Source organism: Oncorhynchus keta, chromosome 16, assembly GCF_023373465.1.
Source record: "Oncorhynchus keta strain PuntledgeMale-10-30-2019 chromosome 16, Oket_V2, whole genome shotgun sequence".
Classification (NCBI taxonomy): domain Eukaryota; kingdom Metazoa; phylum Chordata; class Actinopteri; order Salmoniformes; family Salmonidae; genus Oncorhynchus; species Oncorhynchus keta.
Window position 1 is genome coordinate 2,060,995 of NC_068436.1, and position 27,888 is coordinate 2,088,882.

General features: G+C 42.4%; 1 protein-coding gene across 1 annotated transcript in view; it reads left to right on the forward strand.

Moving 5' to 3' along the window:
• The first annotated feature begins 359 nt into the window (after positions 1–359).
• The window catches only part of tacr3a (tachykinin receptor 3a), a 39,529-nt gene continuing 12,000 nt past the window's right edge, over positions 360–27,888 (forward strand). Inside the window, 4 exon segments of the mRNA XM_035789096.2 lie at positions 360–1,034; positions 7,406–7,594; positions 8,964–9,058; positions 9,061–9,113. Coding sequence (XP_035644989.2) covers positions 661–1,034; positions 7,406–7,594; positions 8,964–9,058; positions 9,061–9,113 — 711 coding nt within the window. The 5' untranslated portion in view covers positions 360–660.

Here is a 27,888-nt window from a genome sequence, read left to right on the forward strand (position 1 = left end):
ATAGATATCAGTAACAAATCAAAGCCCTAATTGTTTGACAGAATTGATCAAATGTGGTAAGAAGATAAAATATGAAAAATATGGATATGATGTCTGATATTTGAATGCATGCTGGGGATTTCCAAATATTCAAGCATCATGTTGTCACTAGGGATTGTGTTTTTTAGGTTTACTGAGTGTTGGCAGACGCCTGATCCGACCGATTTGTCCTGCACAGAGTTTAAAATTAGGAGTGCCAGAATCAATCGCGTTTTCTAGCCTATTTGTGCCTGTGCCAGCTTCTACTGGTGGTACGTCATTATCTGCGCGCACAGTTTATACTGCATATGCTTGGGGGCCCCGCGGTGCCATCGCGCTCACATTCAACAGGAGGCAAGTGGTGGATGCGGATGGAAACTTATACTTCGTATTTGCCATCTTCACCAAAGTAGAGGCATGCACTCAAAGCTAAAATTCTAAATGTGATGCGTTCAGGCGACTGCGGTGGAGTCGAAGCTGACAGGTCTTTTTATTCAAAGTTGAGATAATTTTTACTGGCGTATTGCGGATAGGTGCGTTGCGCGCGGTGGTGCAGCTAACTACTCTGTTTCTCTAAAGATTTCAAGGACACAGCCTGAAAAAATACTTATTCCACAGTAGGAAGTGACAACAGAAGTCACAATGGCAGCTGTGGCACTCAATGGATCGAACACAACAACGGGGAACTTTACGAATCAGTTTGTTCAGCCGCCTTGGCAAGTTGCCCTGTGGTCGGTCGCCTACAGCTCCGTTTTGGCGGTGGCTGTGTTCGGAAACCTCATCGTCATATGGATAATTCTCGCCCACAAACGAATGCGGACAGTCACCAACTATTTCCTTTTGAACTTGGCATTTTCGGACGCATCCATGGCCGCCTTCAACACATTAATTAATTTCATATATGCTGCCCACGGAGACTGGTACTTCGGAGAGGCTTATTGCAGGTTTCACAACTTTTTCCCTGTCACCTCCGTGTTCGCAAGCATCTATTCGATGACTGCAATTGCTGTTGATAGGTAGGCAACTGAAGCTGATCATGCCTACTTTTTAAATCAATAATGGTATTTATGTATTATGATTAACTATGAATTATTATGATAATGACGGTGATATATACACTTTATTATTCAGCACTTCTCTTGATTCATTACAAGCATTTTCCACCAGTAAAAAAACCATAGGATTCACTCTTCATGCTCAGCACTCTTCACCCCCCCCCCCCCCATCTCCCTCAAGTTGTTATTGAATGGAGATCACACACCATGGCTGTTTAAGGAAATGTACATTTCATTGTTTATTCTAGCTAGGCAGTAGGCTGTGTGTGTGTGTGTGTGTGTGTGTGTGTGTGTGTGTGTGTGTGTGTGTGTGTGTGTGTGTGTGTGTGTGTGTGTGTGTGTGTGTGTGTGTGTGTGTGTGTGTGTGTGTGTGTGTGTGTGTGTGTGTGTGTGTGTGTGTGCATACCTGCATGTGATGACAGTGGGTTGTGTGAGTTAGTGTGTGTGTGTGTGTGTGTGTGTGTGTGTGTGTGTGTGTGTGTGTGTGCATGCCTGTGTGTGTGCATGCCTGTGTGTGTGTATGCCTGTGTATGTGTGTAGGGTATATATTGTGTGTGAGCGTGTGTCTGTGCATGCATGCATGAATGTTAATTTGTGTGTGTGTTCGTTCGTGCCTACGTGTGTCTATGCTGGGGAGGGCAGTCTATTGCATGTGTAATCATGAGTTTGCGTGCGTGCATGATGCGTGCCTGTGTGTCTGTGTATGTGGATGCCTGCGTACAAGCATGTGTGTACATTTATGCCTTCGGAAGTCAGTGGAGAGGTTCAAAGCAGCACCGACCACAGAGGATTTTTTTTTTTTTTTTTAAAGATTAGTAACTGTAAAATTAGCAATGCTTTTCATCTTCTTGATGGAGGTCAGGGCAGGTGAAAAATATTTCTTAATAATAATATAATAATATATGCCATTTAGCTGACGCTTTTATCCAAAGCGACTTACAGTCATGTGTGCATACATTCTACGTATGGGTGGTCCCGGGAATCGAACCCACTACCCTGGCGTTACAAGCGCCATGCTCTACCAACTGAGCCACAGAAGGACCACTTACCTTGGCAGTCATATCAAGACACATGGACTATCCAGACTACTGCCATCTGTCCAGACCATCAGAGCACAGCTGTATTACAGGCTCTATGTTGGAAATGTCCTTGTGATTCAAACTGTGAATCTAGACGGAGCTGGTGTCAGGTTTCTGTAGTGTGTTCTGGCATATCAGTAACTGCAGGTTTGCCATCATTATGGCCCTGCTACGCTATAGACGACAGGCATCTGGTATTGCCGTCAGTCATCAGCCCATTGAGGGAATGCTTCCTTTGAAATCACTGAAAGCTGCTATACTATCCATGTTGTGCTCGCGTTGTGTCACGTCCAATGGCAGCGTTGCGAGCTCAAGAATCTCTGAGGTTCAGTTCTCGGTGGCTGACACACGTGTTAATTCCATCTTGTGAATTTAAATAATCAGAAATAAAGTTGATTTTGGTTGCATATGGCCTCCACTATAGACACCATTGGTTAATTTTACCAAGATTTATGAAGCCAAGAAGATACTGGCGAGAATAAACTCTAGCTTGCTACATTGATTATTTTCAGCAACATGTGTAATCAGAGGATCATTTAGTACAACCACTAGCAACAATTTAATGAGTACTTGTGAGAAACTGGACTAAAAATAAAAATAGAATAAGGACGCTCTTCCCCTCTGCTCCTCTGCTCTCAAAACAACATGCTCTGTGTAGCAGGTAGAATGTCACATTGACACAATGTCACATTGACTGATGGCCTACTTGCATGTGGGGTGGCAGAGTATTGTGTGTGTGTGTGTGTGTGCGTGCACGGGCGATCATATGCTTGCATCTGCGTAGGGGGTGGCAGTGTAGCGTGTGAGTGCGTGCACCTGTTTGTGTGTGTAGGTATACACTCATATGACCAAAAATAAATACAGAAACGCCAGTAACCACTCTTCACTGGCCTTTACTGACACTCGAGGAAACCAAAACCTACGTTTGGACAACGCCCCTAATTACAGTCGTTTGACAAATTGGCACAAGCCCGCACTGTTATTGGACATTGTCAGACGCTAATATCTTATTAATGGCGTCTTCAGGGGGTGTCACTGGGGAAGCCTACACACATTCATTCCGGTGATGGAGGTGCCTCTGAGGGTTGTGTTAGTGTGCGTCCACTTCACATCAGTTGACCATTCAGAGAAACGCTACCCCTTAGATAAATGTGTAGTTAAATATTGATAGTATGCTTGGATCGGCGCTGCGTTGCCAACTCCTATGGTCATTATTATTCCTTGTCATGCCAATACATGGCTTGATTATGATCATAGGAGCTGGCTATAGCACAAACGGATCTGGTGTTAACTATGAAGTGCATTGATATACAGTGTATGCACTGTATACACAGAGAGTCATCTCGGCTCTCTTCTTATTTCTGTAAGAAATTGATTGGTTGATTGGTTGCAGTGAATTTAAATGATTCACTCATTTGACAGCAGATTGATTGGAATTGGCGTTTTAGCTGAGTAGTATTCACTCAACGGGGTGTCAGTCAAACACTATGAGTTGCTGTCCTACTGTTGACACCATTCTCCGATAGTCTGCTAAAGAGATGAGACAGAGAAGACAGGACTTGTTGTTTTGACCTCAAAGTGAATTGTTTCCCGACACAACAGGCCTGAAGGGTTGTTTATACCCTAGCCAAAGCCAGATGCCAGACTTGGTTTGTAAAAATAACGCACGCACACATGCACACACGCACACACACACACACACACACACACACACACACACACACACACACTTCCATAAAAGGCATGCATGTACACACACACACCCTTGCATCAAACACAAGTGGCTTGACACACACACACACACACACACACACACACACACACACACACACACACACACACACACACACACACACACACACACACACACACACACACACACACACACACACACAAACACAAATCCCCCAATGGCTCTCTTGTCACTTAATGAGATTATCATTTCAAATGGGACTCTGGCTGATTTGATATTGATCAATATCCCCATGTTACATCATATACTGTAGAGCTATGGTGTGATTAATGGAGGAGAAGCAGTGAGTGTGAGCCACTGGTATCTCCTGCAAAGCTGCGACAACACAAAAGGAGCACCCTTTAGCTCTGCTCTCCATGACCTTCCTGCAGCCGAGGCAGACAAATTCCATCTTTTTAAGTTTGATCACCCCATGCCAGAGATGAGGAGAACAAGAGGACAAGAGAACATAGATTTGACCCAGATTGAAACACATAACCTCCAGTCCTACTTGTTGCATGGCTGAACTGATGTGCAGCGCAATCTAGACAGTCTGTCGCATTGGAAATGGCACAGGGTTGCAATGTGGTGGCCAACCGCAAATGTGCCCCCCCTTCTGTTAAGGGCAGAATGTGCCCCCATTCCACCCCTCCTTCCCTATTTCCTGTGTGAACAGCACTTCAGATAAGACTCCTACACACACCTATTATAAGAAAAACGGCAAGACATCCTCCCACACACACTCACTTTTAGCGGGAAGAGTGTGACGAGGTGCCAGTCTGTCAGCAAGTGTATTCTTTGAGATGGGACTGATTAGATTTACCATTGTTGGTAGTTGACACTCTTCAAGCAAGTTCCTCACTTCATTATTCTTCGTTGTTCTTAGACGGTCATGTTAGGCAGAGCAGCCCATAACTGATGTTACCGGCTGAGACTATGCAAGTTACAGAATCATTAAAGATCCAATATGCAGATGTTTTTTTTTTTTATCTCAATATCAAATAATTTCTGCATAAAAATGAAGTACCTTACTGTGATTGTTTTCAATTAGAATCGTCAAAAAGAAACAAGAATAGCGTCTTCGCAGAAAGTAATTTCTCAAGTAAGTTAGCTGTTATTGGCGGAGGTGGTGTCACCAGGCAGGATAAAACTCCATCCCAACAAAATAGGCTGAATTTAGGTGGTCTTTTCAAACAGCTCTTACACTTAAAGGTCATTATCATAATATTCCGATTTTTACATTCCGATTATTCCAACCTCATAGTGTGGAAATATATATAGAACACAGATAAATCCAGTTTTTGACTGCACTGGACCTTTAATGAATGAAATGCTCAAATTCTTTCATTGCTAATTTTGTGATGCAAAGGGAGAGTAAAGACATTTTAGAAGACTGATGTGTAGGCTACTGCAGGATTTTCAACCTCTACCCTTTTCATGCATTACTTCCACCCTTCATCCCTTTTATGCCTAAAGAAATGACAAAATGCTTCATTGCAAGTATCAATTTTGGTCGAAGCTGGGTATTGCTTTCGCCTAAGAAAAGGACGTCAGGAAAACACCATAATGAGATTTCTGTGATGAAATACAATGAAGCCCTGAAAGAGCAGCCCCCCCACACACACACACACACACACACACTTCATTCACCTGGACTGCTACTGAAGTTAAATTGACTAATTCCTCTCATCTCAATACCAGGGCCCAAGTGCCACTCAGACTAAATGCCAAGTGCTTACAGACAAGTTAAGGGACTGCACGGACTGCTCTCTAGTGTCTTTCCTTTGGGGGATTTCCGTCTGTCATTGAGGTGGCAGCCAGGGCTCTGAAAGTTATCAGAAACAGAGTCCGGAAGGGAACTTGTCTGTTTGCGAGGCACTTCATTCAAGGAAAGGAGATGATAATTAGCATTAGCATCAACGAGCCATGGCTCTCAGTAATGGACAGTCATAAATTGAGGCAAATCAGAGGACACAGCAGGATAATAAAGTGTGTCCCCAGGCTTACAGCGTGTTTAGAGTAATCTCCCACTAATTTGGCGATCCATTGTTTCAGCTTTGTTCCTGGCTTTGCTCTAAAGCCTCTGGTTTGATATGAATGAATCCATGTTACAATAGAGACCGCCAGACCTCAAGTGGAACATCTTTGTGTTTTGGAAACACAGGAGACCAAGAAAGGAGCAAGGTTGCAGTCAATTCCTTCTCAATTCAGTACAGGAATTGAATTAAATCATTCAAATTGCATGTCAAACATGTTATATAATCTTCACCCATTCATTGAAGTTATTTGCCACTACTAAAACTAAATGAACCTCTCTGGGATACTCGGGACGGTAAGCGTCTCACCCTGCCAACAGCCAGTAAATGTGCAGGGCGCCAAATTCAAAACAACAAAAATCTCATAATTAAAATTCCTCAAGCATAAGTATTTTACACCATTTTAAAGTTAAAATTGTCGTTAATCCAGCCACAGTGTCCGATTTCAAAAAGGCTTTACAGCGAAAGCACCACAAAGGATTATGTTAGGTCACCACCAAGTCACAGAAAAACACAGTCATTTTTCCTGCCAAAGAGTGGTGTCACAATAAGCAGAAATATAGATCAAATTAATCACTAAACTTTGATGATTTTCATCAGATGACACTTATAGAACTTCATGTTACACAATAGATGTATGTTTGGTTCATGGAACTTTAGATAAACTTCTCCTTAATGTAACCACTGTGTCAGATTTTTAAAAAAACTTTACGGAAAAAGCATACCATGCAATAATCTTAGTACGGCGCTCAGAGCCCAAACCAGTCAGAGAAATATCCACCATGTTGGGTAGTAAACATTAGTCAGAAATAGCATTATAAATATTCACTTACCTTTGATGATCTTCATCAGAATGCACTCCCAGGAATCCCAATTCCACAATAAATGTTTGATTTGTTCGATAATGTCCATCATTTCTGTCCAAATAGATACTTTTGTTAGCGCGTTTGCTAAACAAATTGAAACTCACGAACCGCGTTCACTAGGACCAGACAAAATGTCAAAAAGTTCCGTTACAGTCCGTAGAAACATGTCAAACGATGTATAGAATCAATGTTTAGGATGTTAACATTAATCTTCAATATTGTTCCAACCAGAGAATTCCTTTGTCTGTAGAAAAGCAATGGAACGAGGGCTAACTCTCTCATGACCGCGCGTCACAAGCCTGTTGCATTCTGCCAGACCACTGACTCAAACAGCCCTTATGAGCCCTTCCTTTACAGTAGAAGCCTCAAATAAGTTTCTAAAGACGGTTGACATCTAGTGGAAGCCTTAGGAAGTGCAACATGACCAATATCCCACTATCTTCAATAGATTAAATGAAATTAAATTAATGAGCGGACTTCCTCTGATTCAGAGGGGTTGGGTAAAATGCGAAGACCCATTTCAGTTGAATGCACTCAGTTGTACAACTGACTAGGTATCCCCCTTTCCCTTTCCTTATGTTTGCCCTTCAACCCCATTTCGACATCTTGACCCCTGCAGGTACATGGCCATCATCCACCCTCTGAAGCCACGGCTGTCGGCCACAGCCACCAAGGTGGTGATCATGTGTATCTGGGCGCTGGCTGTGGTGCTGGCCTTCCCCCTCTGTTTCTACTCCACCATCCGCATCCTGCCCCGCCGGACCATCTGCTATGTGGCCTGGCCCCGCAAGGAGGACGACCCCTTCATGTGAGTAACGGCACCTTTAGCCCAGTAGCCTCCTTTGTAGACTAGCCTCCTTCAAGCCTTATAAAAAATATACAGTATATACAGTTGAGGTCAGAAGGTTACATACACCTTAGCCAAATACAGTTTTTCACAATTCCTGACATTTAATCCTAGTAAGAATACCCTGTTTTAGGTCAATTAGGATCACCACTTTATTTTAAGAATGTGAAATGTCAGAATAATAGTGGAGAGAATGATTTATTTCAGCTTTTATTTCTTTCATCACATTCCCAGTGGGTCAGAAGTTTACATACACTCAATTAGTATTTAGTAGCATTGCCTCTAAATTGTTTAACTTGGGTCAAATGTTTCGGGGAGCCTTCATCAAGCTTCCCACAATAAGTTGAGTGCATTTTGTCCCATTCCTCCTGACAGAGCTGGTGTAACTGAGTTTTAATGACTCCAACCTAAGTGTATGTAAACCTCCGACTTCAACTGTATCTTTAAAGTTTCTTTGTTTATTGGATTGAGAGAGATCGAGGTGAAAGGCAGGAGAGAGAGTGCTGAAAACACAGTAGGTCAGATTTGAACTCATGCTGCCTCATTCTAGACGTCTATATGATTACTTCATATGAGACGCGTTTAACACCCTCTTTCATCATCAGAAGTGTCTTCATTTCACTCCGTTTTACATGGTTACACATTATGGTAGCTTATGCATTATGGGAACACTGCTGCTACCTCGCTCTCCAACCAAGGCTCATGAATTGAGGATCAAACTGAAGTGGGGAGGATATTCAGCAACTCTTGCAGGACAGTGGAAGTTGTTATTTCACCTCGTGGCCTTCTTCAGGGTTGCATTATGGTGCATTATAGACAGCCATATTGTGCCGGAGCGCTCATCACACATTGGCTGTGAAAATGGAAAGACGTGACTGTACCAGTTGAGATAGAGATGATTAGCTTGCCCTCTCTAGGTTAGCTTAGCATAGCCCTTCTTTTAAATCTTCTCTCTACATGTCAATGTGTTATCTCACCTCATCCATTTTGCTGTGTTACAGTATAAATGCGTCATCCTATTAGCACCTACAGTTGGCTTCTCTCTCTCTCTCTCTCTCTCTCTCTCTCTCTCTCTCACCTTCTGCTTTTCTCCTCTCTGGAAGTACACACTGGTCCTCTCTCTCTCTCTCTCTCTCTCTCTCTCTCTCAGATTTGAACTGCTCTTTTTATCATGTCTAGTTTACCTTACTCCATATTTTCCTCCCTCCTCTCATCCCTTACTTCTCTGCCCACATATCCTCTTTAAAAATGGGCCAGAGCCATCGTTGTTGTTTCTAATCAATCATCTTTGTTTACATTCTGGTTTTCTTCTCCTCCCTGTCATGCCCAGGTTTCATATCCTTGTGATGCTACTGGTCTACCTACTGCCCCTAATGGTAATGGGCATCACCTACACCATCGTCGGGGTGACACTGTGGGGGGGAGAGATCCCGGGGATTCATCTGACAACTACCACGGCCAGCTCCGGGCCAAGAGGAAGGTAAAATCCAGATTAGACCCAGGATAATAACCCACGACACAACAAACACAATGTATTTAACGATGCTCTGTCAGTACCACTGACCCAGAAAAGGCATCTCTGGTTCTGGGGTGACAGCGCTTCAGGTCTCAGGAACTTTAAGGCAGTAGCAATGCTATGTACGCCATCCACAATGATTTTCACAGACAGAGAGATTAATTGTTGTGTAATGAGTTTTTGACTGTATCTTCAAAGTGCCAAAAAAATCACTCTAGTGAGTTGGCAAAGGGTTAGTGTACTAGGGCGACATACAATACATCAAAACACACATACTACACACATACTGTACTAGGGGGACAAACTCAGAGTGTGTTCATAACAAGATAATGGAGGATTTACTGTATCTTTATGTGTTTCTTCATTCACAATAACTATTACGTTACAGTCTGGGTCACCTAATCCATCACATTGGTCAATCTCCGTAGACGTTAACCTAGCAACACAACCTGATCGCTGCAACACAGCACAGACCTTTAAGTCTATGAAAAACGAGTTTGAGACGTTAGTTTTTTCTGACTCGTGGTCGCCGTTCCTCCATCGACCTTGTTTTTTTGACATAGTTGCTTTTTGACATGCAGCGCTAGCTTTGAATGCTAATGGACTCCTGAGGCACTGTGAGCTTGGCCCTCCATCTCGTACTGATGTCAAAAGTCAAACACTTGGATATACTCTCCGGACTGTCTACTCTGTGAGTCACGGGAAAACTCAGACAGTGAGAACAGTTGACTTGTCAGTGTTGTTTTCTGGTTTTGAGAATAAAATGTGCTTCCTAAGAAAGTGGTTGTGTTAAACAGAAACCGGAAAAATTCATTGGAAACTGCCCCGGATTTTTGGTACACACTCCAATAAACAGATTGCATTTTGTTTGGGATTTTGACCCATTTTGTCTCTTAGAAATTTGTGTCAATGGGATTCAGTATCGACCACAGTGGGTGGGTCAGGCCCTGTCCATCCTGGCAGTAAGACTAAGAGGCTCCTTATTAAAGGGGCAATCTGGGATTCAATCAACAACGAAGCTGACACCCTACCACTTTTTTGCTAAACAGCTAAGGTATGGGGCTGGATAAATGTAACCACTCTCAAATTCATAGATGAAGATATGGATGCAAGAACTGGCCATCCATTTGAGTTAAAACATGTTTGTACTAATTCCAGATTGTCCCTTTAAACTGGGAGCCCTGCTGGGCAAATGGCCTTAGGCCGACAGGAAATATGGGAGATGCACCTCCACTGGGAATTAATATGAGTGATAAGGATTGGACTGGAGGCACTAGAGTGTCCACGCTCTACAGACCACAGAGACAAGAGAGATGGAGTGTGAAGTTGGCTAAAACACGAATGGACCAGGCGAGGCTATTGTATGTGAAGAGACCTTTCTATGTATCCGAACAATACCTCTGGATAAACCATAGAGTTTCAACCGTGAGAAGGTCACCTCCACCCCCAGGCCCATATTCATAAAGCATCTCGGAGTTGGAGTGCTGATCTAGTTTTGCCTGTAAGATCACAATGAACTAGATGGTAACTTTACATGAAGTAAAGTAGTTGGGCTTGATTTAGCTCTTTAAAAGTATTTTTGTGGTAGTGGAAGAAGTTTTACTTGACTATTTAAAGCAAAGCAGTTACTGTACATATAGTCAAAGTTAAATGTAGAAAAATAATTGGTCTGATTACTTTGATATACTACTATATATCAATCGTATTACCTTGGACTGTTTCGGCAGTTAGATCACACATTTAATCAGAAATAACTATACTAGGACTACTACACTTGTATACACTCTGCTACTAGAACACGACACTATATGCAAACTGTAATAATAGAACACAGAAGACAATGAGGCATTGCTTAAGTTTTATACAAATAAACCCCCCAAAAAATCACTATGTATTTGGATGAGAGTCCTCTCTGGACTGGAGGGAGATGAGTGGGAAGAGGGACCCACTGGCTGGAAAAGGGGAACCCCTTCCCTCTGAGCACCTTTAAACCCAAGGGACACACACATGTTACCTGAGCATAGTGTACATAGGGCCCTATAAAATCTATTTGATTTTTTGCCTGATTCGTCTTGTTTCTTCCCATATTCCGTTTCCTCCAATTCGTTTTTTCATGTTTCATTTCCCTCCTCATTTAAAAAAAAGGTTTTTGCTCTCAAAACCACACTTTGTAAAGAGAAAAACAGCACCAGTGGATGTTCTAAGTCCATAACAATGCGTAAACCTCATCAAGGGTTGCTTTTGAGGTCTGGAAAAAATATACATTTAGATTTTGGGTGTGTTGCAAGAGTTTGCAAAACAAATGGCCTTGGTTGTTTTTTCATTAGCATCATCACTATTGGCTACACAAAGTGTAGACACGCACGCACGCACATGCACACACACACACACACACACACACACACACACACACACACACACACGCACACGTTCCTGTGCTGTTTCAGAAAGCTGCAGGAAAATAAACATGACTGATGCTGACTGACTGAACCGAATAGACTACACAACTCTCCTTCATTTAAAATGCCTATGTTGACCCGTGTAAAAATTGAAAGAAGTTTTCACACGCAATAAAAAACAACGGGAAAAAGTTTTCCCCTTTAGCCTACGTATCAGATTCTAGTGTGTTGTTATTAGGGGTGTGGCAACCTGCCTATACTCGTATTCGTATCCATAAATTGACAGTTGATATTCGTGAATGGAAAAGTGTTTTATTATGCCTAAATATATGTTGGAAAAATATCTATCTGCAGGTTTATAGGACAAAACAGATGCAGATTAGGAACAGCATGCGGATGTGTGTGACTGTGTCTGTGTGTCTTGTCCTCCAAACCTGGAGGGCAAGCTGGCAGACAAGTTTGCTGTCACTCAGTCAGGATGCAGATCAGTGTTTCGTCTTCTTTCCCTCCTCTCACTTCGCTTGTTAGGTATAATTCACATTGATAGCTGCTAGCAAACGTCCTCCCTCGCCTATTGATTTATCATAGTAGCAGGCTGACAGGAGGCCGCAGTAATTTATATGATTAGGCCGAATCATGCGCTCAGAAGTGATTAGGTGAAATATGAAGCGAGTGAACGGAGACGGCTTCCATCTATCCAATCAGGGTAGCACTCTTCTACTTACAGACAGGAAAACTAGCCCGTTGAGTTATTTAGAGCATGGTGTACGATACTGAGAAGGAAGACGACACGCTCTTGGCTTGGCTGCCTCCTTGTAGCTTCTTTCTTGGTGTTCACAATTCTTCATCATCATTACACTATTGTTCTAAATTCAATCACCCTCCTCACGGTTTTTGCCTTCGCTGTCCCATGGGCTCCTCTGTGTGTGTGATTATTAATAGCAACGGTTCTGTTTGGGACCTCAGTGAAGAGACATGAGAGAGCTGTTAGCTGACGTTAGCTACTTTACATCACTCTGACAAACTGCTGTAACTTTTGATTGTTAGCAGATATTTTTGTTCCGATTTGAATAGTAGAGAAGTAGTGTACGATTTCATATGCTCTAACTTTTTGTCGAACTTGCTGGGAAAGTGGGTGTCACGTAAACGTCTGTCAGACCAAAGATGTTAAATGGAGTTAAAGGAATTGGTTCTCTCGTCTTTCAAGTAAAAAACAAACATGGCGGCGTGCACAAACTACCCATCGTCGGATAACTTTAGATTACTAGAAAGTGTTTTACTCAATTATTTCGATCAATGGTGAGCTCACCCGTGATGTGATGAATTATAAATAGTAATTGCTATTTCCTAATTCATATTGTAGTTTCTGTCAGCCGAGAGTTATCTAAATATGACAGCTTGTGTTATGTTAATCTTTTCTCAGTTAGCGCTAGGACAAATGTAGCCTACATTTTGCGGTTTGGAGAATTGTACTTCTCTGAATGTCTGAACATTACTACATCCAAAAATAAACTGTTCACATTCAGGACCTAACTTTGTAAGGACTGTGTTTGTGCAAAATGTTTCTGAAAAAACAGTGGCCAGCTCAAATGCTGACTGTTGCATCAATCGAAAAACACTAAACAACTAATGACCACAACCACAAAACGACTGACCACCACCACTGACCACAACTATGGACCACAACATCAACTGCTGACCACAACCACACAAATACAGAACACCACAACTACTGACCAAAACTACAGACCACACAACTATTGAACCACACAACTACTGACCATAACCACACAACTACTGACCAAATCTACAGACCACTTCTAACTAAGCATTCTAATCACACTGGTTTGAGCGTACGCTGCAGGGACCACTGTAGAAGGATCACACCTGTTTCTTGGTACGTGTGAAAAGTTTAAAAAGTATCAAATATATTTTGTTTATTTAAAAAGTATAAGATCAGCACTCCTACTCTGAAGCGCTTTATAAATATGGGCCCAGGTGAATGGGGTTCAGATAAGGTTAGGTGCACAGAGACAGTCTGAGTAGGGTGTTAGTGGCCTCAGGTACTGTTCTGCTCTGTCAGGCCACACTGAGCCTAGCTGTTAACTCTTAAGTTTCTTATTATCCTGTTTTCCAAAAATGAAATCAAAATTTGCTTGAGGAGTAGAGCACTGTATTGTCATGATCTGGATCCATTTGATGCGCACATACTGGATTATCTTTACAAGCCAAAGGTACTGTTAGACGAATGCCTGAATAATGGAAAATTGTGTACCCATGGTGCTGATCAAGTGCTGATCATGGTGCTGATCAATAGGGACTGTGGATGTTCTTTGCCATTAAACATATCTTGAATTGAACTGGCGCTGTCTAAAGGTTTCCTCTATTCCTCTATTCTGGGTCATTCTCTAGCTAGAGGACTCCTGATATCTCCAGGATTGATAAGTATAATTATTGTCTTTATATTTTGTTGTCTGGTTCTGTATTTTTTTAAATGTCTTTCTGCTTTAAATGCTGCCTGTGTTCCCAGCAGCGTACTTGGTGGTTAATGTGCAGATTATTGTTGACACATCAACCAGGATTAAGGGGGGCGGGGCAATTTGTGACTGTTGTTGTTTTGGTAATCAGTGGATGTATTAGAGGGGGAGTGGTTTCTCCTCTCCTAGGCAATTCGTACCGACCAGGAGGTATGCTCTTCACCTTTGCAAGGCAATTAGCAATTAGTATTAGTTCTTTAGACTCCCCTGTTTTCTCAGCGGCAGCTGAAACCGATGATCTCGTTGCAAAACTAAGACCGTCACCGAAACAAAGACGGTTCTGCAGAGTTGTTTGAGGTAGGAAAGAGAGGAAGGCTCCACACCACTCTCTCACTTGAGTATCTTACCTAGATATTTTCAGATGTGTGTTTTTTTTTTTATACCTGTTCACTCATCTCACTGAAAGCTGTCCAGATCCTCCCCATCCCTTGGCTGCAACCCTTCTAATTTAGTGTACCCTGTGTGCACAACCCATGTGGGATTCCTGGTCTCTGCCGATCTGCTGTCAAAAACGCGGAGTTCATCTCAGCCTATTGTGCCCTTCAGTCCCTTGACTTTTTGGCCCTGACGGAGTCATGGATCCCCACAGAGAATAGTGCTACTCCAGCTGCTCTCTTCATCTGACTACATTTTCTCTCATAGTCAGAGCTTCTGGTGGTGGCACAGGGCTACTCATTTCTCGTAAGTGGAGGTTTTTTCTTTTCTCCCTCGCTCATCTGTCCATCTACTCATTTGAATGCCATGCTGTAACTAACTTGTGCACTCAAGATTGACAATTTTGTCATCTTACATCATCAATGAGCTTGACACCTTGATAAACTAATTTCCTGACAATGGCTCACAGCTCTTTGTACTTGGTGACTTCAACCTCCCGACGTCTGCCTTCAATTCATTTATTTCTTACTCTTTCTTTACCCTCCTTGCCTATTCTGACCTCACCCTTTCCTAGTCCCCTCCCAATCACAAGGCAGTGAATACGCTTGACCTCATCTTTACTAGAGGCTGTTTGGCCCTTCCTTCCTGCTTCGTGGCTGAGTGACTAATTGTGAGCTTACAGAACAAGGGCAGCTGAGTGAAAATGGAGGAAAAACAAAACTTCCAGAGGACCTATCAACCTTTCACTCCCTCCTCTCTACCTCTTCCTCTTTATCCACTGCTAAAGCCACATTATATCACTCCAAATGTCAAGCTTCTGCCTCTAACCCTAGGAAACTATTTACTTGGTGGTTCCAAACTTCTTGCATTTTAAGAATGATGGAGGCCACTGAATTCTTGGGGACTTTCAATGCTGCTGACATTTTTTGGTACCCTTTCACAGATCTGTGCCTCGACACAACCCTGTCTCGGAGCTCTACGGACAATTCCTTCGATGGCTTGGCTTTTTGCTCTGACATGCACTGTCAGCTGTGGGACCTTACGTATACAGGTGTGTGCCTTTCCAAATAATGTCCAATCAATTCAATTTACCAGGGGCGGCAGGGTAGCCTAGTGTTTAGAGCGTTGGACTAGTAACCGAAAGGTTGCAAGTTCAAACCCCAGAGCTGAAAAGGTACAAATCTGTCGTTCTGCCCCTGAACAGGCAGTTAACCCACTGATCCGAGGCAGTCATTGAAAATAAAAATGTGTTCTTAAAAAATCAAGTTGTAGAAACATCAAGGAATATCAATGGAAACAGGATAAACCTGAGCTCAATTTCTAGTCTCATAGCAAAGGGTCTGAATTCTTATGTAATTAAGGTATTTCTGTTATTTCAACAACAAAATGTTTCAACCTTTTTTCTCTTTGTCATAATTGGGTGTTGGGTTAAATAAAAAAATGACATCAATCTACACACATTTTAGAACAAGGCTGTAATGTAACAAAATGCGGGAGAAGTCAAGGGGCCTAAAAGCGTTCCAAATGCACTGTATATCAGCTTGGATGTTGGCCCACCACCTCAAGTTCAACCTCGACAAGGTGAAGCTGCTCTTCCTTCCGGGGAAGGCCTGTCCACTCCAACACTTCTCCATCACGGTTGACAACTCCACGGTCCTAATCCAGGTGCTTCTCATCTCCCGTCTGGACTACTGTGACTTGCTGTTGTCTGGGCTCCACGCTTGTGCCATCAAACACCTGCAACGTATCCAGAACACTGCAGCCCACCTGGTGTTCAACCTTCCGAAGTTCTCCCATTTCGCCCTACTCCCCAGCACTCTCCACTGGCTTCCAGTCGAAACTCACATCCACTACAAGACCATTGTACTTGACTATGAAGCAGCAAGAGGAACTGCACCTTCCTACCATCAGTCTATGCTCAAACCCAACACCCCAACCCAAGCACTCCATTTTGCCACCTCTGGTCTCTTGACCCCTCCACCCCTACGGGAGGGCAGTTCCCACTCAGCCCAGTCCAAGCTCTTCTCTGTCCTGGCACCCCAATAGTGGAACCAGCTTCCCCCTGAAGCTAGGACAGCAGAGTCCCTGCCCATCTTCCAAAAACATCTGAAATTCTACCTCTTCAAAGAGTAACTTAAATAATCCCACAGCAACACCCCCCCCTCGCACTTCACCCCGATCCACATACCCCATGTTTATACAAAGTATTGCAGCTTAATATTATGCACATTTACTTCATCAGTGCTGAAGTTATCAATCAAGCTCCAACACTACTTTTTATTCAAGCAGAAACATCTAAACCAGGGGGGTGCATTGCAGCCAACAGGCAGTAAGCAGCACTGTGCTAAGCAATACCACTGGCCCTGCGTTTCTTAAAATGCTACGAAACGGGAGATTACACGCACCTGTGTGTTAAAGCAAACTTTCTTGCAACCAAAAACCCACAAGAATAAGCCAGAAAAAAAGTTGATCTCTCGTTGTTACCGTGTCAAATGATTATGATATCAGACAGCTGCATCGAGGTTCTCTACTCCCGCCCCCGAAGAAATGTCGACCTATTAGGAGCATCAGAAACTGTAAGGATGCTAAATGTAACAACACTTATTGGATTATAATAGGCCTATATTTCATTCAAACGTTTCATCTTAAATGGTAAAATAATATATGCCATTTGAAATAACTTTGTTAGCTTACATTTTCATTTGATAAAGTAAAGGCTGTATAACTCAATCACGGTTGACATGATTTAGTTACACATTTCAAATATGGACAGTCAAGGGATATTTTACCCCCAATCTTGATATGAAATTACCATACCAGAATTATTTTCAGTTAAAAACAGTTGTATTTAATGGATTACATCAATTGCAATCGAATAAAAAAAAAAAGTAGGAGTAGGCTACACCAATATCATGTCATTGCTCTGTGGTTTAATACAGGCTAGAAAGAGCCCAATCATAAACCTTTAGCTGAACAAATACCACTTTCTCTATAGAGTTCGCCAGCTTGTAGTCTTAAAACTCGGAAATGACTTACCTCTGGGTCATTCAGCCAATCCTATAGTGAAAATTAAGGGGGAAAGAATAGGGATTTGGGATAAACGCCAAAAATAAGGTCTGATGTTAACACAAGCTTAGGAGATCTTATACATTTTCTTCTTTGAGGAGATTTTATACATTTTCTTCTTTGAGGTAATATCAGTCAGTTAACATCACCTTTATGAATTATGAAGACTTCATGTGCTTTGTTTTATTTTATTATAATGAACAAAAATATAAACACAACATGTAAAGTGTCCCATGTTTCATGAGCTGAAATAAAATATCCCAGAAATTGATCATATGCACAAAAAGCTTTTTTTTTTTTCTCAAATGTTAGATTATATCCCTGTTAGTGAACATTTCTCCTTTGCCAAGATAATCCAGCCACCTGACAGGTCTGGAATATGAAGAAGGTGATAAAACAGCATGACCATTACACAGGTGCACCTTGTGCTGGGGACAATACAATGTTAATTTCTCTACTGTGAACCGCCTCCAATGTCGTTTTAGAGAATTTGGCAGTACGTCCAACCGGCTTCACAACCGCAGAACACGTGTAACCAAGCCAGCTCAGGTCCTCCACATCGGGCTTCTTCACCTGTGGGATCGTCAGAGACCAGCCACCCGGACAGCTGATGAAACTGTGGGTTTGCATAACCGAAGAATTTCTGCACAAACTGTCAGAAACCATCATTGGGAAGCTAATCTGTGTGCTCATCGTATTCACCAGGGTCTTGACCAGTCTGCAGTTTGTCGCCATAACCGACTTCAGTGGGCAAATGCTCACCTTCGATGGCGACTGGCATGCTGGAGATGTGTGCTCTTCACAGATGAATCCTGGTTTCAACTGTACCGGGGCAGATGGCAAACGATGTGTATGGCATCATGTTGACGAGCAGTTTGCTGATGTCAACGTTGTGAACAGAGTTCCTCGGGGTGGTGGGGTTATGGTATGGGCAGGTATAAGCCACGGACAATAAACACAATTGCATTTTATCGATGTCAATTTCAATGCACAGAGATACTGTGACGAGATCGAGAGGCCCATTGTTGTGCCATTCATCCACCGCCATGACCGCATGATTATCAGCATGATAATACACAGCCCCATGTTGCAAGGATCTGTACACAATTCCTAAAAGCTGAAAATGTCCCAGTTCTTCCATGGCCTGCATACTCACCAGACATGTCACCCATTGAGCACGTTTGGGATGCTCTGGATCAACGTGTACGACAGCCTGTTCCAATTCCCGCCAATGTCCAGCAACTTCGCACAGCCATTGGAGAGTAGTGGGTCAACATTCCACAGGCCACAATCAACAGCCTGAGCACCTCTATGCGTTGCGCTGCGTGAGGAAAATGTTGGTCACACCAGATGCTGACTGATCCACGCCCCTACCTTATTTTTTAAATGTATCTGTTACCAACAGATTGTAACGGTCGTCGTATGAAGGAGAAGAGGAGGACCAAAATGCAGCGTGGTAAGTGTCCATATTGATCATTTATTATCATAAGAACACTAAACAAAATAACAACGAAGCATGAACGAAACGAAACAGTCATGTCTGGTGTAGACACAAAACTGACAACAATCACCCACGAAACACAATAGAAAACAGGCTCCCTAAATATGGTTCCCAATTAGGGACAACGATTGACAGTTGCCTCTGATTGAGAACCATACCAGGCCAAACACAGAAATAGCAAATCATATAAAAACGAACATAGACAACCCACCCAACTCACGCCCTGACCATACTAAAACAAAGACATAACAAAAGAACTAAGGTCAGAATGTGACACAGAAGCATATCTGTATTCCCAGTCATGTGAAATCCATAGATTAGGGCCTAATGAATGTTTCAATTGACTGATTTCCTTATATGAACTGTAACTCAGTAAAATCTTTGAAATTGTTGCATGTTGCATTTATATTTTTGTTCCGTGTACATACATTCTTAAATAATTTTTTCTGTTATCCAAATAACGCCCAAAATCGCCATTCATTTCCACATTTGCTTTGTCCATAGCGGAGTTAGTGCTTACAAAAAGACGCCATTACTTTTTCTCTCCATAGTATGTCCTCTAATTTTTAAATGGTTAGCAGCAGCTGTCAATAATTAGAACAGAGAAAAAGCAATATTGTCCATTATGTTTTGTTAAAAGTGGAAGCCTACTTTTACCTCAGCACACACCAGAGGCTGTTTGCGTTCTCCCATTGAAGTGGAGTGGTACATATAATACATATAGTACAGATAATGGGCGCGAGAGTTTAAGATCTTCCAATAGGGTCCCTGAATCTTTTGACTTGCCCACTCTGTCATATTTTTGTTTATCATCCCTCAGTTACATAGCAAACCAAGTGGCTGGGCTACCATTTTGTTGTGGGCCTTTGTTTGAAAGGCTTTGAAGATAGATAATTTCTTCTGATGTATTTTTCGGGGCATTCCATCGCGAGGCCATGAGAAAGGTGAACAGTATATACAGTGAATTAAATACTAATCTCGGGTCACCGGCAGCCTAATTGATCTTTCTCGCTTTCTCAGCCAGGTGAGATGGACATGTTATTATTAACATGAGCACAGGTCAGGTTGGAAGTGTGTCAGGAAGCATTGACTAGCTATAAAAGCCATAATTCCCATCATTATTACATCCCGTCATCTCCATTCAACTGAAATGACGTCGGAGGAGGCTTGCATCTCCTTTTGTTGCTTGGACCCTCCACCATGCAGACCAGGCCTGGTAGTCCAGGTCATATTTGGTCCCAGTCTGTTGGCATACACAAAAGCTCTATCTCTGGGCAAAAATGACATAAGGCTTATGACCAATGCCTTGTAATGACACCTGAGAATCCATTATCCCATCTGGGTAAAGAGTGAAGTCGCTCGAAGAATCATCGATTCAGAGTGTCTGGCAGCGAAGCAGGATTTGAAAGCAGTTTGATGTATTTTGCTGTTGACGTGTGGGTGGTGGATAGATGGATTACCTGGGGAGACCTGAATTTTTTGCCTTTTAAAAAATCCAATAAGACTGTTTGGTAATCCCCACGGTACACACACATGTGATACACGGGCTCCTTCGGAGCTGGGCAGATAGGAGGGCAGGAGTAATCCTCCCAGTCTGACTGTTCATGCATTCCAAATGGTACCCTATTCCCTATATAATGTGCCCAGCGAAAGTCTACACATCCTTTGCATAGTCTTCACATATTGCTGCCTTTCTATCAGCTTGGCACAACTCTTAGGACAACATCTATCCATTGTTTTTGTCAACATTGCTCAGTATATTTGGTTGGGAATCATTGTTGGACAGCAATATTCTAGCCTTGTCTCAGATTTTTAGGCAGATTTAAGCCAGGACTGAGGCTGGATCATTTAGGAACACTCAACACCTCTTGGAAAGCCTTTGGCATTAAATGTATGTAATTGTTCCGCTGAAAAATCAAACTGTCCCAGGGTTATGTATTCAGAAAACTGAGGCAGGGTTTCCTCTACCTTTTTACCTGGGCTTTGCTCCATTCATTTTTCTTTTGATCCTGAAACTCGCTTTGCCGGTGACAAGAATACCCATAACATGATACTTCCACCACAAAACATTACAATGCTCTTTCTGTATCTCTCTCTTTTTCTCTCACTATTTCTCTCTCTCTCATTGTTAGTAGCATCCTCTGGTTTTCCTCTAGTGTAACTTATTGTTAGTCACTTACCAACATTACCATGCAATATCAATCTTATGTCGGGGACGACATGCCCCAAGACCGTTCAGCTCTCTTACTGAATAATTCAAGATCCATTATCCAAATTTAAATGATCATTAACATTCAGTATTTATAACACAAGGTTTCTCCCCCGGTGTTAGTTTAAATCAACTGATGTTCGTTTTCTATTTGCTTCCAAGTGGTTATTGTGAGGTCTTGAGGGCATAATATGGTAATATGGTATGAAAGAAAGAAAGGATAGACAGTTTATTTATTATAGCTTCTGGGTGTGTAAATATATATTTTCTGGTTATTTGAGTAGACTGTATATTCAAATCAGTAGGTGTTCTGTAGGACTGAATTCAAAGGATTTGTAGCTTCTTTGGGTTGAGCCAGGGTGAATTAAATATGCTGTATTTGTTTTGGGCTTTTGAAGGATTTCATGTCCTTACCAGGACTTGTCTTGGTAATGAATTGATCCCACATTAAATAGTACATTTGGTTGACATACAGTATTTTTAAACTCTTTTTGTCTATTTTCTTGAAACTGTAATCAGCATGTGACGTTCATAAATGTCTGTCACAATGTCACTCAACGAGCAGAAAGTACTGTACAGTCTTTCACATTAGTTGCATTGATGTTTTTGAAAGCATTTCTCAGTACATTTTTTTTTTTCTTTGAACAAATGAGCCTTTGAAACCAAAAATACAAAATTGGTCACTTGCTATTGAAGGCCTCAGGGAATGAGTTGGCCATTTATTTCCGTAATTTAATTTAATAACCATTCTCTTAGTTCTCTTATGTGAGAAGGAAAGAAAAACATGAAAATGGACTGCATTGAACATTGCTCTTAAGAGTTTTCTAAACTCTACAAAACAGATGGCCTGGAAAGTGCTTATCTCAACAGAAGACTCATTTTGAGGTTTGAAAACACCCGTTAACTTACCTAGCTTAGAGTGATGAGGTTGGTGTTGTGTTTTACCTCGCAATCAGTGAACCCTATAACCACAAAATCTCTTCCTTTCAGAGAGGATTGCGTGGAAAACACTATTTCCGAACATTTCCATCAGAGTTCCGGAGGCATCGATAGAGGCCATTAGAAGAAACCCACTGGGCAAACACTGGTTGAATCATAGTTGGAGTGCCATGAGATGGGCGGTGTTTGGGACTGTTCCATTGTACAAGGCTCAAGCTCAAACAAGTGCACCTGAAGTGCTCTATTTGAAAGTTAACACATACTATTTGAACCCAGGTCTAGCAGGGAGAAGAAACAGAACCGCCAGGTCGTGAAAACCCTGTATGGGGTGTGTGTGCCTGCCTGCCTGCAAGGGGTCATACCGTCCAGATAACTGAGTCACCACCAACACTAATGATTGCTGACAGCAGGCGGTTGCTTCAGATTGCGTAAATGGGGAGGGCAAAAAAATAGGCAAATTGGGCGTAATCAACCCACCTCATCACCTACCTAATCAGACAGTTACTCTTTCTGCGGAACACATCGCTCCTTCCCTGCCACCCTACGGCGAGTGACACTTATGAGTAAATACATCCCACTGCTCTCCCTATGAATGAATGCATACCTGATCCATTCTTGATAGCTCCGCAGGCTTTTAGGTTGTATTTATTCTTGCTTGTTTTTGAGTCTCTACCTCCCCTGCTCTTCAATGTGTGTGCTCGAGATGCCAGTTCATTTGCTTTTTACTAGGATAGTCATTGGGATGAATGATGGTTAATTCGTGGTTCATTCAGCTGGTTCGGGGTTATACTGTCCTTTCCATTTAGTTTTGAGCTGCTGTGTGTGTGTGTGTGTGTGTCTGCGTGCGTGCGTGCGTGCACATTTGTATGCATTCTCGTGTGTGTGTGTGTGTGTGCGCTCGCATGTGTTTGTTGCTGTGACTGTGTCTCTTTTACCCAGTGGTCAATAGATCCCCTAGCTCTTTATTTTCATGGCGTACAGATCAATAACAGGGAACCAACCCACTTAACGCAGACCGACAGAATCCATATGGCCTTAGCTGACCAGGCCAGCAGTAGTGTTACTAACACATTGTGTGACCGCTCTAGTCCCCCCCCCTCCCAATTAATGCTAAAACAGAATCCATATGGCCTTAGCTGACCAGGCCAGCAGTAGTGTTACTAACACATTCTGCGACCTCTCTAGTTTTCTCCCACCCACAGGCTTTTGTTTTGTTGAGCTGTCCATTCATTTTAGCAACAAGTGTCCTCTAGCAAGGACATGTCTTTTCTCCTTGTCAGAGAACAACCACCCTCCATTTTTATCTTCACTTAATGACATGGAAAAGGAGAAAATAATTCAGTCTGTTTTTATCTATATCTCCTGATATTTAAAGTGTAAATGCTTCTTTAAGGCACGTGTTGCTGTTATTTGCTAGGAGTAACATTTCTTAATGTTAATACATTTCTTTCAGATTACAAATACAGATTGTCCTGGAAAAATCTGAGATAAGTGATTGAAAATAGCAGTTGTCTGCTTATCTTACTAAAACTTAACAGCAGATGATAAGTCAGGGTTTTTGTCAGGTGTGCTCCCTCTCCGGCCTCTAGGTCACCAGGCTGCTCGATATGGCGCACACCTGTCACCATCGTTACTCGCACCTGCGCGTCATCAGACTCACCTGGACCCATCACTTCCCTGATTACCCTCCCTATATATGTCACTCCCTTTGGTTCCTTCCCCAGGCGTTATTGTTTTTGTGTCGTTGCTGTGCGTTGCTTCTTGTTTTGGATTGTTACTTTTATTTATTAAAACGCTCACTCCCTCAGTGCACTCGTTACAGCTGTCCTCAACTGGACAGAAGTAGTCGACTTTAAAGGGAATAGGGTGCCATTTGGTACACCACGTTTGTCTGTGACATGATGACTACCTGACCATTGTTTCTATTGGTTATTATAGGACATGACCTCATGTAGCCACAGGCAATGACTGGCATTTTACTAGGTATGCTAGTATGGCTTCCTTATCCTCCCAAGAAACACTGAAAACAACACATTTCATGTACTGTCCTTTTGTACAATACCGTCGATATGCCAGCCAGACCTGGGTTTAAGTAGCATTTGTTTTCACTGAAGTACTTTGAGAGCTTGATTGGGCATTGCCAGGAGTGCCAAGTATGTTAGGGTTTGCACTTTAGGAATTATGCCATTGGTTCCAATGGCTACATCAAGCCACACACGCTCAATCAAGGACAGAAATAAAACAAGTACTATCCACGTCATGGACATGCGAAATATAAGATCGTCTTGCCTTGTTTCAATTATTGCGCAGGCATCCGTGAACTTTTCTGTCACTCCATATTGGCTGCCAGAAATAGAGATGAGGAACATTTTTATTTTAGTTTTCTCTCCGGGTTGTTTTCCTTCCTACTTCTTTTTGCTCTTTTGCTCTCTGCCTGTCTGGGCTCAGTCGTGTGGTGTGCTCTGAACTTTGCTCTTCTGAGCCTCTGAGCTTTTATGAAAATCCCTTCTGTTGAATCACCCACTGTGAGAAGACAGCCGACTCTTTTCCCATGCTCGTCCACAGGTCCACTTGTTGCTGAGAGAGAGAATGTACGCTACCTGTATCCACAATGCAACACGACAGGGAAGATGGGTATATTTCCAGAATAAAGAAATCTTTCTACCTAGATTAAGGTGACCAGATTTCTGAAATTAAAACCGGGGACATTTCCAGTTCGGCGGTCAATATATCATTGAAATATCCAATGTTATCATCTATGAAATAAAAAAGGGGGACAATTCCGGTTTCATGTATTTAGTCTAACAGGCACATTGTGATAGACAGAGAAAACAACTATACTACAGAAACACTACAGACAAGACAGAACTGTCCGATCTGAACAGCCATTCAGTGGTCCTGCTAGTCTGGGTAGAACTGATCTGAACAGCCATTCAGTGGTCCTGGTAGTCTGGGTAGAACTAATCTGAACAGCCATTCAGTGGTCCTGGTAGTCTGGGTAGAACTGATCTGAACAGCCATTCAGTGGTCCTGCTAGTCTGGGTAGAACTGATCTGAACAGCCATTCAGTGGTCCTGTAGTCTGGGTAGAACTGATCTGAACAGCCATTCAGTGGTCCTGGTAGTCTGGGTAGAACTGATCTGAACAGACATTCAGTGGTCCTCCTAGTCTGGGTAGAACTGATCTGAACAGCCATTCGGTGGTCCTGTAGTCTGGGTAGAATAAGAGCAGAATAGAACAAGAGCAAAATTTAAAAAACAGACAATAGTATGTGTGAAATATTTAACAACATAATAAAGAAATAAGACGATGATGAGGTCGGTACCTACATTGTATACTGATACCAACCTAATCTGTATATTTCTCAGAAGAATGTATTTTCTTCAGGATTGCGCTGTCTTCTCCATGAACTCCTGGCAGGGGAGGTTGAAGTTTGTCACAATAAGCATGGCCTTGATGGTAGGAACAGTGAACCTATTTCTTGCTGCTGTCCATAGATCATTAATTTGGGAGAACACTCTCTCGACTGGTGCATTACTTCCAGGTAAGCACATGACAACGGACGCTAATCTAGCCAGGTTAGAGTGTGGGATGTCGTTCTCTTTGAAATGGGTAACCACCGTGCTCCATATCTGACTGAGCGGTGTCTCAAATGTTTTCCATTCTTCAAGCGATTTCCCCTTTTAGGAACTCTTGCAGGCCAGTAACCTCGTCACACAATGCATCCTCATTGATGGTCACATTGGGGCATTTTTCCTGCAGTGTGGCTGCTGCCTTCTGGATCTCTTCTCGCTGAGGTTGCCTTATCTGTGTGCTTTCCCCATGCTTGCAAGTAGTTCACAGCCGTAGTGAAGAATGATTGGGATGTTCTGAGAAAGCTCTCTTTACACATGGCTCCATTTTCCTCTCGTTCTCTCAGAAGTCCTCTGACCAAAACTGGAATTAAGTTCTCATCACGTCTTGCAGTCATTTTTGCCTCAATGTTTCTCAGAATTGCAGCGGACTCCACAGCACAGTGGTCCTGGCCTTCAAGCATCTTGATGGTGTCACTGAATACGGTCAAGTTTCCATGGACAAAGGCCAGCCAGTGGATCTTCGAACATTGTTCGCAGGACAACAGGGCATTTGTCTTCAGAAATAAAAAAGGATTTCAATGGCACATACATTTTCAGCACTCTCTCCAGAGCAGGGTGCATGGACAGCCAGCGAACATTGCTGTGTCCTAAAATGTTATGGTACTCCTGGCCAACAAAATCGCAAAAGCTCTTCAGTCGTTCTACTCTGACGGTGAAAATATCCAAATATCTTTGTGAGCAGGTACTCAACATCAAGGGTAATCATATCCAAAGCTGTTCTGGCCGTGTTATGAATGATGTGGGCAGGACAACCTAAGCCAATCACCTCCTGCTGTAGAGCACTTTGGTATTTGTGTTGTCGGCAGAGAATGCCACGACTTTGTTTTCCAGGTTACATTTTTGGATGACCACCAGGACCTCAGCTGCAATTTCCTCTGTTTCTCCTTTCAATTCAACAAAATCAAACAGTTTTGTTTCCACAGATGTGCTGCCATCATATATCTTAAAATATCTGACTACTATTGGCAGCAGCTTTACATGTCCACGATTGGACGCATCAATGGACAGGGACACAAATTCAACCTGGTCTAGGTCCTGTGTTACCAAAGTAGTTGCCCATGGTGCTAACACGTTACTCAGTATGGCTTCACATTGTGTCCTAGCACATGTAAACTTTGGCTCATAAAGCTTCCGTGTAATTTGTGCCGTGAAGTCCGTAGATCTGTAACTATGATTGTGTCGCATAGTGTGGGTATGCAAAGACACCCTCCTGCACAGCTAAATCATATTCTTCTTGGGAAGGCTCTACCTTCTTGAAGAATGTGGTGACAGAGGGCATACCAACATGGCCAATCAGACAGGCTTTATGCTTTTTCATCTGTTGATGTTCTACCACTGCCGTTCTTTCCCCGCTGCCAATTGAAAAAGAGCAATTACAACGGGTGCAGTGAACCATTCTATCGTCTTGACCTGAGCGTATAAATGGAAATCCTCTCATGTTGTCATTAAAATGGCATTTCCGTTTCTCGGAAAGAGCCATTGTGCCTCCTGTCTGCTCTTCGTCACTCTCTTTGTGTCACTCTTCTTACTCTCTTAACTTTTTCTTCTCCTCCAATCTTTCTCCTCTTTTCTTCACTCGTCTTCCAGCTCTTTCTTCCTTTCCTTCTCTTTACCTTTCCACCTCACTCTTCCAAACCCTCCTCGCTTTACTATTTTTACTCAATTTTGTTCCCTTCTCCTTCCTCTCCAACCTTTTAATAATAAATAGTACACTATTATAGATCAAAGACTTTGGTTAACAGATTCCCATTGCTTGCCTCATTTTTGTATTTGATCTCAAAAACATTGTTTGGAATAATACATTGGCAGGCTCTGCAATCATATCTTAACCTTTCCTCCTCTCTCTTTCACTCTTCTTCCTATCCAGTCTTCCTCCTCTCCACTCTTAACAGAAAACATTACGCTAATGTTATCCATGAAGATTTCGAAATCTATTTTCACACACTACTTATAATGCCAAACCATTCAAATTTGTAATCTACAAATAAATATTCTCAGAATTATGCATTCATTTAATATAATCATATTTTCAAAATAGCCCGTCCACTGCATGTTTCCATGAAAGTAGCCAAATAACG